Below are 14,224 nucleotides of genomic sequence, written 5' to 3'. Positions count from 1 at the left end.
TACTGAATTCATCCAAGCTAGATGGTAGTAATCTGCATTAGAAACTTATTTTATGGGCGTCTGGGTGGCGTGGCAGTCTATTCTGTTGCCTACCAACACAGGGATCGCTGGCTCGAATCCCCATGTTGCCTACGGCTTGGTTGGATATCCCTACAGACACAATTGGCTGTGTCTGCGGGTCTGAAGCCGGATGTGGGTATGTGTCCTGGTCGTTGCACTGGTGCCTCCTCTGGTTGGTCGGGGCGCCTGTTCAGGGAGGGGGGACTGGAGGGAATAGCGTGATCCTCCCAGCCCTTCCCGGATCGACAGAGGGTGTCGAGCAGAGATTGGGACTGCTCGGAAGAGTGGGGTAATTGGCCAGATACAATTGGGGGGAAAAAGGGGGCATAAAATCCAGAAAAAAAAAGAAACTCATTGTTTTATATTATCTGGAAATGATTTACTGAACTGGAGTTTTATACAAGACATAAAAATAAAAGTTTTCGTTACATGTCTGCATGTGTTTCCCCCACATGTTCCGGTTTCCTCCCACCATCCAAAGACATGCATAAGTTTATACTCCTGTCTGTGCCCCTGACTGAGGCATGGTAACAAGAACTGGATTTGGTCCCCGGGCGCTGCACGGCGGCTATCCACTGCTCCTAGTTAGTGTGTGTTGGGATGGGTTAAATGCAAAGGATGAATTTCCCGACATGGGTTATTAAAGTACATATTATCTTAACCAACAATAAATAGAAATTCTAAAAATTTCTCAAAATAAAACTCTCCTGAACACTAGGCAGCCAACACTCCAACCATATTGCACTTGTGGTGTCCATTTAGTGTTCATTTTACATGCCCGGTACAAGGGTAAAGTGCTTCTCTTTGGATTGACCCATTGGTATTTAACCAAAATTAATCTCAAATGACCTTACTTTAAACGTTTTCTCCTGTGGTCTCACTTAGGTCCCATCCCCCTCTTAGGAAATGTAACTCGTGTCACTTCCGCAGCACCTGACCAATAAATCCATCCCAATAGTTTTAAATATTCAAGCTTTTCTAACCTGGACAACATTTGATATACCCCAAACTTCTCCAAGAATTTAACAACCGCAGGGAGTGTTCCACCGGGGATCCTCTTGTCCGATGCCTCCCGTGCAGAAAATAGATCGAGATGTCCCCTCTTGACAGCTTCCCCCTCCAGCTCAGCTCTTCCAGTCCCAGGGGATGCAAAGGTCCCCGTCATGCATGACCGAGTAAAAGTGGGACACACAAATGTGGAGACCCTGCATGAGGGGCAGGCGCTGCTCCACCAGCCGTTGACAGCAACTGATCATCTGGCTGGAGTTTATGCTGGGCTCCTTTGACAGGCCCCTCAGGGACAGACTCTGGAGACAGTTTTGAAATGCTGCCTCTTCCTCTGCCTGCAATCTGGAGAACACAAAAAAGTAAAGATCTTTACAATACATGGAGTTAAACAAACATAAAATGCAACAGACACAGACAGAGCATTGGTCACTCACTGGTTTTTGTGTTTAATTCGCTGCCTGGCCTCAGATGCATGGCTCTGAAGGAAACCCTGTAGCTTGGGAGGATCACAGTTTGTAGGAATAATAAAGTGACCCATCTCATGAAGACTGGGGGTGGAGCGATCGCTGCAAAGTGATGCAAACAGAAGCCAGTTACTAAGATAGATAGACAGACTGACAGGCAGACAATTCTGCAAGTCTGTAATGAATATAAATAGTGGTCTAAGACACAGTAAAAATGTGTACGCATGCCATGCTGTACCAATCCAGACTTTACAACTCATGCAGTTTCAGCTAACTGACTTTTCCAAGGTCATGGTCAGTCCTTCAAGGCTCCTGGGGTGCAGGCGGAGACATCGAGACACCAGATTTTTGTGGAAGGTGTTAAGGGTGCTGTAGTGCTCTGCAATTGGCTGGATGGGTCCGAGCCTCTCAACATGGATAACCTGTGCACCACCCAGGAGTAGACTGATCCTCTCCTTCAACCATTCTGTCTGCTGCTGCAGGCTGCGATAACTAGGCAGCATCTCAAAAAGCTGGAAAAACACATACACAAAATGAGGGCATACAAATCACAGGCACATCCACACACATGAAAAATTAAGGGCAATTTGCAAAGCCAAAAAAACGGGTTATATCTAGGCATTTTAGCCACGTTACTTTTGTCCACTGGTGATGAACATCCATTGTTCCCAACATGACATGTCCTGAGGCATTCATCCCTGATTGGTCAGTGAATACAACCGTGTGTCCTAAAAAAAAAAATGTTAAGGAGCACAAGAAGAAGAGGAATGGACCCATATTATCATGTCATCTGGAAAACATGGGAGGAAGGATTAAACTCAGCGCTGACAGTGGTGAATTCTTAGGAAGTTGTGGTCAAATGGAGGTCCCACGGCAGTTGTACCTCGCAGGTTGAGCAGGGCATCAGGGCTCTGCTGAGAAAGCCGGCTGAGACTCTGCAGTTGACAGCACCTGTGGGTGATCCCCCAACTCCGCTGCCACCTGCAGGGGACATTTAGAGTGGTCACAATGTTGGCTTTTTCATTAAAAGAGTCTGCCTTTGCCCTTTTCTCATCTTTGACATAAACTAAAGACAGATGTAATAAATATTTTTCTGACTGTCTGAATGCATACTCAATAATCCAAGAAAGGAAATCCCAGAAAGTTGAATCAGTTCATCTGGAAACAACATTTAGTGGGAGAAACGTTTCATCACTCATCTAAGTGACTTCGTCAGTCTCAACTGACTGCAGGTATCCCGAAACTTATGAACAGCACAGTTGCATAATGACCAAAACAGCTGTGTCACAACCTGGGTGACACATGGCAGCCATTTTGTGCCAGAACGCTCACCACACATCAGCTTGAGGTGGAGAGGGAGGAATCATTGAGCCAATTACATGGGGGATGATTAGGTGGCCAGATGGAGAGAGCCAGGTAGAGAATTTTGCCAGAGCACTGGGGAAGCCCCTACTCTGCGTTAAGTGCCATAAGATCTATAATGACCACAGTGAGTCAGGACCTCGGTTTAACGTCTGAAGGACGGCATCTCCTACAGCACAGTGTCCCCCCTGTCACCGCACTGGGACATTGGGATTTGATTTTTTTTTTGTTTTAAGGACTGGAGAGAATACTGCCCCCGAACTGGCCCAGCAACACCTCTTCCGGCAGCAACTCAGTTTTCCCGGGAGTTATATGTATGGTTTTGTTGGCTTTATCAGAACGCAACCTCCAGCGCACACTTGGGGTGGTTTGCGGCTGAGTGTGAAATGGCCGGGATGAGAGTCGGCACCTCCATGTCTGAGGCCAAATGGTGGATTGCTCCCTCTGGGTTGGGGATGAGTTGTTGCCTCAAGTGAAGGAGTTCAAGTATCTCGGGGTCTAGTTCACGAGTGAGGATAGGATGGAGCAGGAGATTGACAGGCGGATTGGCGCAGCATCAGCAGTAATGCGGACATTGCACCGGACTGTTGTGGTGAAGAGGGAGCTGAGCCGGATGGCAAAGCTCTCAATTTACCAGTCAATCTTTGTTCCAACACTCACCTATGGTCATGAGCTTTAGGTAGTGACCGAAAGGGTGAGATCGCAGATACAAGCGGCTGAAATGAGTTTCCTCCATAGGGTGTCTGGGCTCAGCCTTAGAGATAGGGTGAGGAGCTCGGACATCTGGAGGGAACTCGAAGTAGACCTGCTGGGACTTAGCGTTGAAAGGAGCCAGTTGAGGTGATTCGAGCATCGGATTAGGATGCCTCTTGAGCGCCTTCCTTTGGAGGTTTTCCGGGCACGGCCAACTGGGAGGAGGCCCCGGGGTAGACCCAGAACTCGCCGGAGGGACTACATGTCCAATGTGGCCTGGGAACGCCTTCGGATCCCCCAGGAGGAGGTTGAGGGCGTTGCTGGGGAGAGGGACGTCTGGAGTGCCTTACTTAGCTTGCTGCCACCACGACCCGACCCCGCAGAAGCGGCTGAAGACGAATGAATGAATATATATATATATCAATATAGACGTAAGAAAAAAACTCGTACATAGCAGTACAAGCTTGTTTCGTGCATTGCACAGTCATCAGCTGCTAATGTGATTCAACAAAGAAAACACACAGTATACGTTGCCCCGCGTCACGCTCCTAATTTCGGTGGACAGTAACCAATCAGAGGAGAAAACATTTGAACTATTACAACCAATGGGGTAGGTAGTTACGATGCACAGCACCCAATATTGGGGTAGAAAATATTACAACCAATAGGGTAAAGGCTGGGGCTGTTTTGTAAAAGCATTTAAATGACCAGGGCACTGCTGAAATGGCATAAATTTAGAATTTCACAAGGTAACGTCAAGTGAGGTAATTTATGTATATCATATAGTGGGGTGGTGTTGGGGCACAGTTGGAAGGGCAGGCAGTTAAAATATGAAATATAAAAAATACAACTTCTAATACATGTCACATGTGTATCATCTAATGGGGGGGGGGGGGGGGGGAAATAATAAAGACATTTTACTTGTAGTTACAAAGAATTTCCATACCGGATCGGTCGAGGCCCGGGTTACCAACAACCACCACCGGTACTGTTAACCAGCAGGGTGCCGGTGGAAACTATGGTACTGTTGGGTGAAGGAGAAGGAGAGGGGGAAGGCATGTCCAGAGGCAGCGAGAGAGGAGGAAGGGTAGGAGTGTGGAGGTGAGAGTCGGAACTTTGAATGTTGGCACTATGACTGGTAAAGGGAGAGAGCTGGCTGATATGATGGACAGAAGAAAGGTAGTCATACTGTGTGTGCAAGAGACCAGGTGGAAGGGGTGTAAGGCCAGGAGTATCGGAGGTGGGTTCAAACTCTTCTACCATGGTGCGAATGGGAGGAGAAATGGAGTAGGCTAATTCTGAAAGAAGAGTATGTCAAGAGTGTGCTGGAGGTGAAGAAAGTGTCAGACAGAGTGATGAGTATGAAGCTGGAAATCGAAGGTGTATTGCTGAATATTATCAGAGCATATGCCTCAAAAGTTGGAGTGAGTTGGATGATGTGGTGGAGAGGATACCCAAGGAGGAGAGAGTGGTGATTGGAGCGGACTTCGATGGACATGTTGGTGAAGGGAACAGAGGTGATGAGGAGGTGATGGGTAGGTATGGTGTCAAGGAGAGGAATGTGGAAGGACAGATGGTGGTGTATTTTGCGAAAAGGATGGAAATGGCTATGGTGAATACATATTTCAAGAAGAGGGAGGAACACAGGGTGACGTACAGGAGTGGAGGAAAGTGCACACAGGCGGACTATATCTTATGTAGAAGGCACGACCTAAAAGGGATTAGAGACTGCAAGGTGGTGACAGGGGAGAATGTAGTGGGCAGCATCGGATGGTGGTATGTAGGATGACTTTGGAGAACAAGAAGAGGAAGCAAGTGAAGGCAGAGCCAAAGATCAAATGGTGGAAGTTGAAGAAGGAAGACTGTTGTGTGGAGTTCAGGCAGGAGTTAAGACAGGCACTGGGTGGTAGTGAAGAGTTGCCATATGGCTGGGCAACCACTGCAGAAACAGTGAGGGAGACAGCTAGGAAGGTACTTGGTGTGTCATCAGGACAGAGGAAGGTCAAGACAAGGAGACTTGGTGGTGGAATGAGGAAGTACAGCAAATTATACAGAGAAAGAGGCTGGCAAGGAAGAAGTGGGATAGTCAGAAAGATGAAAGTAGACAGGAGTACAAGGAGATGCAGCGTAAAGCGAAGAGAGAGGTGGTAAAGGCAAAGGCAAAGGAAAAGGCGTATGGTGAGTTGTATGACAGGTTAGACACTAAGGAAGGAGAAAAAGACTTGTACTGATTGGCTAGACAGAGGGACTGAGCTGTGAAGGATGTGCAGCAAGTTAGGGCGATCAAGGATAGAGATGGAAATGTGCTGCCAAACGAGGAGAGTGTGCTGAGAAGGTGGAAGGAGTACTTTGAGGGGCCGATGAATGAAGAAAATGAGAGTGAGAGAAAGTTGGATGATGTAGGTGAGGGCAGCTATGAAGAGGATGAAGAGTGGAAAGGCAGTTGATCCTGATGACATATCTGCGGAGGCATGGATATTTAGGAGAGATGGCAGTGGGGTTTTTAACTAGATTGTTTAACACAATCTTAGAAAGTGAGAGGATGCCTGAGGAGTGGAGAAGAAGCATACTGGTACAAATTTTCAAGGACAAGGGCGATGTGCAGAACTGTAACAACTACAGAGGTATAAAGTTGATCAGCCACAGCATGAAGATATGGGAAAGAGTAATAGAAGCTAGGTTAAGAGGAGAGGTGATGGCTAGCGAGCAGCAGTATGGTTTCATGTCACGAAAGAGCACCACAGATGCGATGTTTGCTTTGAGAATGTTGATCGAGAAGTATAGAGAAGGCCAGAAGATGTTACATTGTGTCTTTGTAGATCTAGAGAAATGACAGGGTGCCGAGAGAGGAGGTGTGGTATTGTATGAGGAAGTCGGGAGTTGCAGAGAAGTTATGTAGGAGTGGTGCAGGATATGTATGAGGGAGGTGTGACAATGGTGAGATGTGCAGTTGGAATGACAGATGGGTTCAAGGTGGAGGTGGGATTACATCAAGGATCGGCTCTGAGCACTTTTTTGTTTGCAATTGTGATGGACAGGTTGACGGACAAGATCAGGCAGGAGTCTCCGTGGACTCCATGTTTATGGATGACATTGTGATCTGTAGCGAGAGTAGGGTGCAGGTTGAGGAGAGCCTGGAGAGGTGGAGGTATGCATTGGAGAGAAGAGGAATCAAAGTCAGTAGGAGCAAGACGGAATGCCTCAGCGTGAAGGAGAGGGAGGACAGTGGAATGGTCAGGATGCAAGGAGTGGAGGTGACGAAAGCATATGAGTTTAAATACTTGGGGTCAATTGTCCAAAGTAAAGGGGGGGGCAGGAGAAAAGTGAAGAAGAGAGTGCAGGCAGGGTGGAGCGGATGGAGAAGAGTGCCAGGAGTGATTTGCGACATAAGGGTACCAGCAAGAGTTAAAGGGAAAGTTTACAAGATGGTTGTGAGACCAGCTATGTCATATGGTTTGGAGACAGTGGCACTGATGAAAAGACAGGAGGTGGAGATGGAGGTGGCAGAGTTGAAGATGCTGAGATTTTCACTGGGAGTGACGAAGAAGGACAGGATTAGGAACGATTAAATTAGATGAACTGCTCAAGTTGGACGGTTTGGAGACAAAGCAAGAGAGGCAAGATTGAGATGGTTTGGACATGTGTGGAGGATAGATGCTGGGTATATTGGGAGAAGGATGCTGAATATGGAGCTGCCTGGGAAGAGGAAAAGAGGAAGGCCAAAGAGGAGGTCTATGGATGTGGTGAGGGAAGACATGCAGGTGGCTGGTGTGACAGAGGAAGATGCAGAAGACGGGAAGAGATGGAAACGGATGATCCGCTGTGGCGACCCCTAATGGGAGCAGCTGAAAGTAGTAGTAGTAGTTACAAAGAAGATATTTTTTCGGTGTCTACAGCTGGTGGCCAATTCGTTTCTACTATTCAAGGTAGACATATCAGGTTTGCAAATAATTAAATACTTTTCTGCCAAGCACAGGTTACATTGACCAAACAAGGCCGACACTTATTTCATGGAAAATCCTTGCAAAGAGCAATGCATATTCAATTAGCAGCAAAAGATGTAACCTATGCTTGGCAGAAAAGTATTTTATTATTTGCAAACCTGATATGTCTACCTTGAATAGTAGAAATAGTCTGGCATCTTCCTTCGAGGGTGCATGATTCGTTCACATGGCAGTTGCAGCTGGGGGAGTCCGGTTTTGATGGTTAAGTATCGTCCGCTGTGGCGACCCCTAACGGGAGCCACCAAAAGTAGTAGTAGTAGATCCTAACTAGGCATTTGTCAAGGCCAGTAAGACAGCCAACAGTGCACCACCTGATCAAAGAGAAGAAAAGGACAACAACTGCCTAAGCGTAAACCAGTGGTGATACTGTATGTGGTGGGAGTGTTGGAAAAGTTGAGATGCGAATTTTCCAAACACCGCATCTTGGTTGCTTTCAAACCCCAAAACACGCTGTTCCAGAAATTGGTCCACTCCAGGGATCGGGTCCCCTGGCACAAACGGAGCAATTAAGTGTACACTGTTAAGTGTCGGGAGGATTGCCATGAATTGTACATCAGGGAAACCAAGTAGGCTTTAGCAAAGAGGATGGCACAACACAGAAGAGCTACCTCGTCAGGCCAGGACTCCACAGTCTACAACCTGCGGGATGAGGATGTGCACATCCTTGATAGGGAGGAACACTGGTTTGAACGGGGAGTCAAAGAGCCCATCTATGTGAAGAGGGAACGACCACACCTGAACTGAGTGGGGTGGGGCTAAGAGTACATCTGTCACCATCTTACAATGCTGTGATTGCAACTATTCCCCAACCCTCTGTGAATAGTACACATGGCTGTTGTAACTTTAATAAATGGTCACGGTAATTTGCATATCAAACCGATCATTGATTTTGGTTGTAACGCAACTTTGCCGGTTTCGGTCGTTATGCAACTGTACTGTTTGTAATGTTGGGGATATCTGCAGTCAGTTGAGACTGACGAAGTCACTTAGATGAGTGACGAAATGTTTCTCCCACTAAATGTATCAAGATGAACTGATTCAACTTTTTGGTATTTCCTTGATTCCGACGGAATCATATTGAAAGTAAAGTGCTGTTCAGAGGCAGCAGATGAGAGTTGGAGCGCACAGTCATTGAAGTGCCTTTAAGAAATGGGGACGCAGCCTTAAACACTTATGACAGGTTTTGAAATTTGACAGCTACAAGTAGATAGAAAAACATGAGACCTGAGAATTTGATGAGGCTGTCAAAAAGGTAGACAATACTATTACTACTATACTTAGCACAAAAAGTAAGGAAATTTGTGTTTGGTAGATTATTTCTTTGTTGTAACAATGCTTCTAGGCAATAAGTCTTATACCGTTAGAAAGCCCGTTTATTTACCTTTTAAATGGTGCCACATTTGTAAGGAACATGCATTTATGGGATGAGCAGCAGAGCTGAGTATGTGGGTTGTGCCCTTGAAAAATTTGCCAAATCTTCTCTGCCAATGTCAATCAGCTTACTTTGCTGTTGCTATTGATTCTTGTTTTGAGCTTCTAGTACCCCAGGTGCTGACAATCAGGTGCCTGACACAAGATTTATTGCCAAGAAACATTGTTACAACAAAGAAATAATCTACCAAACACAAATTTCCTTACTTTTTGTGCTAAGTTTATATTGGCAGCATCCCAGTGAAGAAGGTTACAAGTCTAATCAGCACTGCATCAACACAACGGTTTGAAAATGGACAGAAACACTTGAATGTGGTAATGAATACCTGATATCAGCCAGGGCAAATTTCTGACACAGTTCCTTCTTCAGTCTCTTCAGCTCATCCCGCCGAGGGAGGCTAGCGTTGTGCTTCTTTGTCGCCTCAGACTCGTTGTTTCTCAGCCACAGGCTGCGAACCGGAGGATATTTTTACAATAGCAATTATTATAGCCTGTCCCTTCGGGTAAACAACTAATAAAAGTATCAATAAACCTTCAACACCTGCAATTACTGAAAAAATTGGTTTCCTTGGATATAAAATGTAAAAAAAAAAAATCAGTACAACAGGGTTGCAATCAATTCAGGTTCATGTTGAACTGAAAATATACAGTACACACATCTTTGGTATATTTGATGAGGACAGAGCATTCATTCTTTATCATTTGTCAATATTGAGTTCAACCCTGCTGTACAAATGCAGGCCATGACTTATTAAAGACATCAGATCAAGTTTACTTGTATAGCCCTAAATCACAGTTGTAGTCTCATTCACACAGTGGAAAGCAGGTAGTTACTATAAACAATGGACAACACCCCCTCCCTAGACCCTAGATTTGGATGAGGAAAAGTCAACGAAAGAAAATAATTACAACAAAAAAAAAAGAATGGGAAAAACCTCAGGAACAGCATGAGAGGAGGGATCCCTCTAACATGACAGAAAGGTTTACAATTGGTGTTGGCGGGCAACGTAGACAATGAAGTAACACATTTAGAAATAAAAAAAACAAAACAATGAAAAGCACCTACTTACGGTACTAATGTTATCACAGTGATAATGCAACAATGCAAACCCATGAGGCATAAATCAACAAACCAAAAAAACCAAAAAACGATGCGTACAGTTAAACGACTCAACTCTGTAGGCACATGGGAGACCTGGACTCTAGATGACATTTTCTTTTGGTGCTACCATTTACCTGAGTGTTGGCTCTACTCTCCTGGCCTGTTGAAGCTCCTGTTCAGGGTCTCTGAAGCCAGTGAATGTGTAGAAGGTTTTGTCCCATTTGATAGGCCGATAGAACGGTACCCCTGCTTCGAGGGACTGCTTCGGCGTTTCAGTATTTGCTTTCAGGTCGTTCATGTGCTCTATAGGAAGGCTGCAGGACTTCAAAACATTCATCACCGTGCTCAAAATATCCTGGGTGTGCAGAGTGAAACTCACAGAACGGAAGCCTGTAAAACAACAGGAAACAGGGGAGCCATCTTTTTAGGATTTCTCCAAACAAATGGTCTTTCATTTTAGTTGTGGAAGAATGCTTTAGTGAAAGTGTACCAGAGGGGAGATCTTGCTGAATATCAGTGCTGTCTCTTGTTTCCCTGACATAAAATGTGAGCTTTGTTGGTTGAACTGAACGTATGCCTGGCTTCTGAAGGTTTTCCAAATAGCCATTTAGCCTCTTGAGAGAATTTTCATTCACCTCCTGTTGATAGAGACATGAAAAATATAAGTGAAAGTCGACCGAATAAGCCATTATTGATGCTCTCGTGACAATGACGGCTCAAGTTGATGGTGAACTTACCCGTTCCCTGGGGTACTGACCGAAGAAGTCTGGATGAACTGCAAAGTAAAATGGTCTCAGTGCGTTGACAGCATCTGCCCCTGACAAAGCCCTCTGCTGGACAAAATGTATGGCAACTTGCAGTCTTTCAACTCTTAATGGTAATAAAGACAAAGAGAGAGCGATATTAGAATCTAAGCAGGGCCCCATCTGAGGGCCCCGTCGTTAACATTAAGGCGAAGCAGCCAATGGCCACAACGCTAGTATATCTCAAAAGACAGAGTCAGAGAAAAACGTGCTTGGGCATTACCTCATGATACTGTGCAGTAGGGAGATGACAGACATGGCTGATGCAGGCTATCAACAGATCAGCATCAAATCCTGGCATCCACGGCAGGCGTTATCACTTGTTCTGTCATTAAAAAAGTGACCAGAGACATCGCAGTGTCTGATGGGCTGCTCCGTTATTTCCGTAATTTTTTTCGATGCAGCCAAAGGATCAAGCTCGCTGTGTTTACTTAGCTACTTATGCAAGTCACGAAGGCGCAAACAGAAGTGCCCATAAACATGGCAGCCACCTGTGTAGGTCAAGTTCAGGCCAGCTGTTAATGGGGTGTCTATTTACCAACTAAGCACGTTTATTTTCTGCTCATATTTTTCGGTTAACATTCAAATGCACTTGTCAATGGCGACATCCACGGTACGCTGACCGGCTGACTTTACTCAGACGCGGAGATCCGTGACCTGCCACTACCCGCTAGCTACGGACACAAACTAACTGGTGGGGAGAGATGCATCCTATGTGTTATTTTCCAGCTCCCCGTTAAATAGATACGACAGCTACAATAAGTGATAGCTTAGTTCAGTTCAATGTCACACAACTAATAGAAAACGGAAGGAAAGCCATTAATTACCTTGAGAACATTATTTCCGAAACCAATAAGCTGCTAACCTTGCACTGATTCTATAACGTACTTTCATTAATTGGACGACCATCGATTCAGACAAAACCAATCTTCATCATCGCCGTCATCGTCTTCTTCTTCTTCTTCTTCCTCTTCTCCTCCTCCTCGCCTCCTCCTTCTTCTTCATCTTGTGTTAAGAGGCAGTTGGCATCTGAAAAAGTGCATGACCGCCATCTACTGGAATTAAACTAAAATCTCTACTGACTAAATAAAACAATACTATGAGAAATTCCGTGACTAAACATATTAAACTAGTTGACGCCACATCCGCGCTAGATTTAAACTTAGCAGGCTTTCTAATCACCTGTAACCTGCTGAATGGCAAGTCTCTAGTGTCAAACTAAACATAGACAGCTATCTATATTGCAAGACAAAAGAGCGGTGCCGTCCCCAGTAGGGTGAATGCCTTCCGCTTTCAGCCGTAATGGCACATCCTGCTTTTGTATTGCAACGTGCATGGCTAAGCAGACACGCTGGCCGCTGGCAGGCGGGTGTGGCCCTTTAGTCGAGCGGTTAGCGATGCCTCCTACGGTGCGGGCGGTACGGGTTCGCTTCCCGGCCGCGGCAATTCGTTTGGTTGCGTTGTCCCCTGAATTCGCTACAGTATGTTAGGTAACCCATACAGACTAGGGTTGACTTCCCCTGGGTATAATCTACAATTCTCTGGTTGCAAACATTCCAAAATCCTCTGTGAATAGTACACATGACCATTGAAACTGTAGTTAAAGGTCACACCCATATTTGCATGTGAAACTGGTTGATGGTTTAGGTCGTTATGCAAACGCACTATTTTTGTTTGTTTTGTCTTTTTTGGGGGGGTTCCCCTTCTTTTTTTGGGGGGGTCCCCTTTTTTCTCCCGATTGTACTTGGTCGATCTGAACCTATTCTATCAAACGATTTAGACCTTGCTCCGCCTTACAGAAATATTTTAAACATTTTCGACCAACCAACAGTATCCAAATTGAGAACCAAATTCTTCAAATACCCAGTTCCACGCAACACAAAATAATGAATGATTTCTATCCTTCTCGTGAATTTTTAAGATTTGGATTGGACGTGTCTGTGAATGTTCTCATTCATCCAGGTCATGGTTATCCAAAGGAGTTGAATCAAGTGCATATATACCAAGTCCAGTTGCACTTGATTCAACCCCTTTGGATATTTGGATTGGAGAATAATGAATGTTTTCTATCATGGTGATATAGAAACAGCAGAGCACCTCTTTGTTTCATGCCCTCATACCCGGTTGTTCTGGAAACAAATTATGGAATGGTTAAGTAGAAAAACCACAACATTGCATATTTCATTCCATTAACCAAACCGCCCATCCTGCTCTCAGGGTCGCGGGGATGCTGGAGCCTATCCCAGCAGTCATTGGGCGGTAGGCGGGGAAACACCCTGGACAGGCCGCCAGGCCATCACAGGGCGACAATGCATATTATAGCTCATAGTAGTGTAACGTGCATGGATTAGAAGACACGCTGGCACGCTGGCTCGTGAGTCTGAGCCTTTAGTCGAGCGGTTAGCGATGTCTCCTGCGGTGCGGGCGATACGAGTTCGCTTCCCGGCCGCGGCAGTTTCTGTGGTTGCGTTGTCCCCCGAATTCGCTACATTGGTGTCAGAAGTGGGATCGAGCGACCGTAAGGCCATCGGAAGCGTATGAGGCGTGAAGGCGTTGATATGCTTAAACGCGGGGACGCGCTTCCCGAAGGAGAGGGGTAGTGTAACGTGCATGGATTAGTAGACACGCTGGCAGCTGACTGACGGGTCTGACCCTTTAGTCGAGCGATTAGCGATGCCTCCTGCGGTGCGGGCGGTACGGGTTCGCTTCCCGGCCGCGGCAGTTCCTGTGGTTGCGTTGTCCCCCGAATTTCGCTACAATAGTATTATTTTCGGTGTGTTATTAGAAGACAAAAATGGACCTGCTGATTAATGTTTTACTTATTTTAGCCAATTTTTTATTCATCAGTCAATCAAGTTGCATTTTCATAAGGCTAAATTTATTAAGACTCCAACCATCTTCATGCGCTACTATAATGAAACTCAACTCTATATTAAGTCTCTGAAATTAATGAAATCAAAATGTGCCAAAGACCTCTGTGGACAGGGGCGCCGGAATGGGGGGGGGGGTATTGCCTCCCCCCACTTTTAACCTCTTTTCACATATTTTTTTAAAGTCAGGAATCCCTGTATCCCCGCTAACGCCCCTATATTGCAACACTTACAGTAAAAAGACGTTTCAATCGTTCCGGTCCACTCTAAGAAATGAGGTCAGTAACGCACGCAGACAAAAATCAGGAAGAATATTCACATTTTAATCCAATCAAAGGGTACATTGCATCACAAATCAAATGCATCGAAGCCTACATAGTAACCAATACAATGACGTGTTTGCGTTGTTTGTCTGTTTGAGCCGTTA

The 14,224-nt window shown here is 45.6% G+C and overlaps 1 protein-coding gene across 1 annotated transcript; it reads right to left on the bottom strand.

Annotated features, from left to right (window-relative positions):
- Positions 1-294: 294 nt before the first annotated feature.
- tcaim (T cell activation inhibitor, mitochondrial) lies at positions 295-11,869 on the bottom strand. Its single transcript, XM_056286295.1, has 11 exons — positions 11,755-11,869; positions 11,151-11,252; positions 10,862-10,994; positions 10,615-10,762; positions 10,259-10,514; positions 9,349-9,471; positions 2,416-2,513; positions 2,169-2,260; positions 1,812-2,044; positions 1,503-1,634; positions 295-1,410 (listed from the first exon to the last, which is right to left on the bottom strand). Exons 2-11 carry the CDS (start codon positions 11,183-11,185, stop codon positions 1,185-1,187), a joined length of 1,476 nt encoding a protein of 491 aa, XP_056142270.1. The 5' UTR covers positions 11,186-11,252; positions 11,755-11,869; the 3' UTR covers positions 295-1,184.
- Positions 11,870-14,224: the final 2,355 nt, after the last annotated feature.

The sequence above is a fragment of the Lampris incognitus genome, chromosome 9 (genome assembly GCF_029633865.1).
Source record: "Lampris incognitus isolate fLamInc1 chromosome 9, fLamInc1.hap2, whole genome shotgun sequence".
In the NCBI taxonomy this organism is placed as follows: domain Eukaryota; kingdom Metazoa; phylum Chordata; class Actinopteri; order Lampriformes; family Lampridae; genus Lampris; species Lampris incognitus.
The sequence above is the reverse complement of the archived record's forward strand: the minus strand, read 5'-3'. Positions and strand labels throughout refer to the sequence as shown.

Coding starts and splice junctions, on each gene's coding strand:
- tcaim (XM_056286295.1), bottom strand. CDS start 11,185: ATGTCTGTCATCTCCCTACTGCACAGTATCATGAG. Junction 2,261..2,415: donor TGCCCTGCTCAACCTGCGAG/GTACAACTGCCG, acceptor TTTTTTTTTTAG/GACACACGGTTGTATTCACT. Junction 2,045..2,168: donor TTCATCACCAGTGGACAAAA/GTAACGTGGCTA, acceptor GTGTTTTTCCAG/CTTTTTGAGATGCTGCCTAG.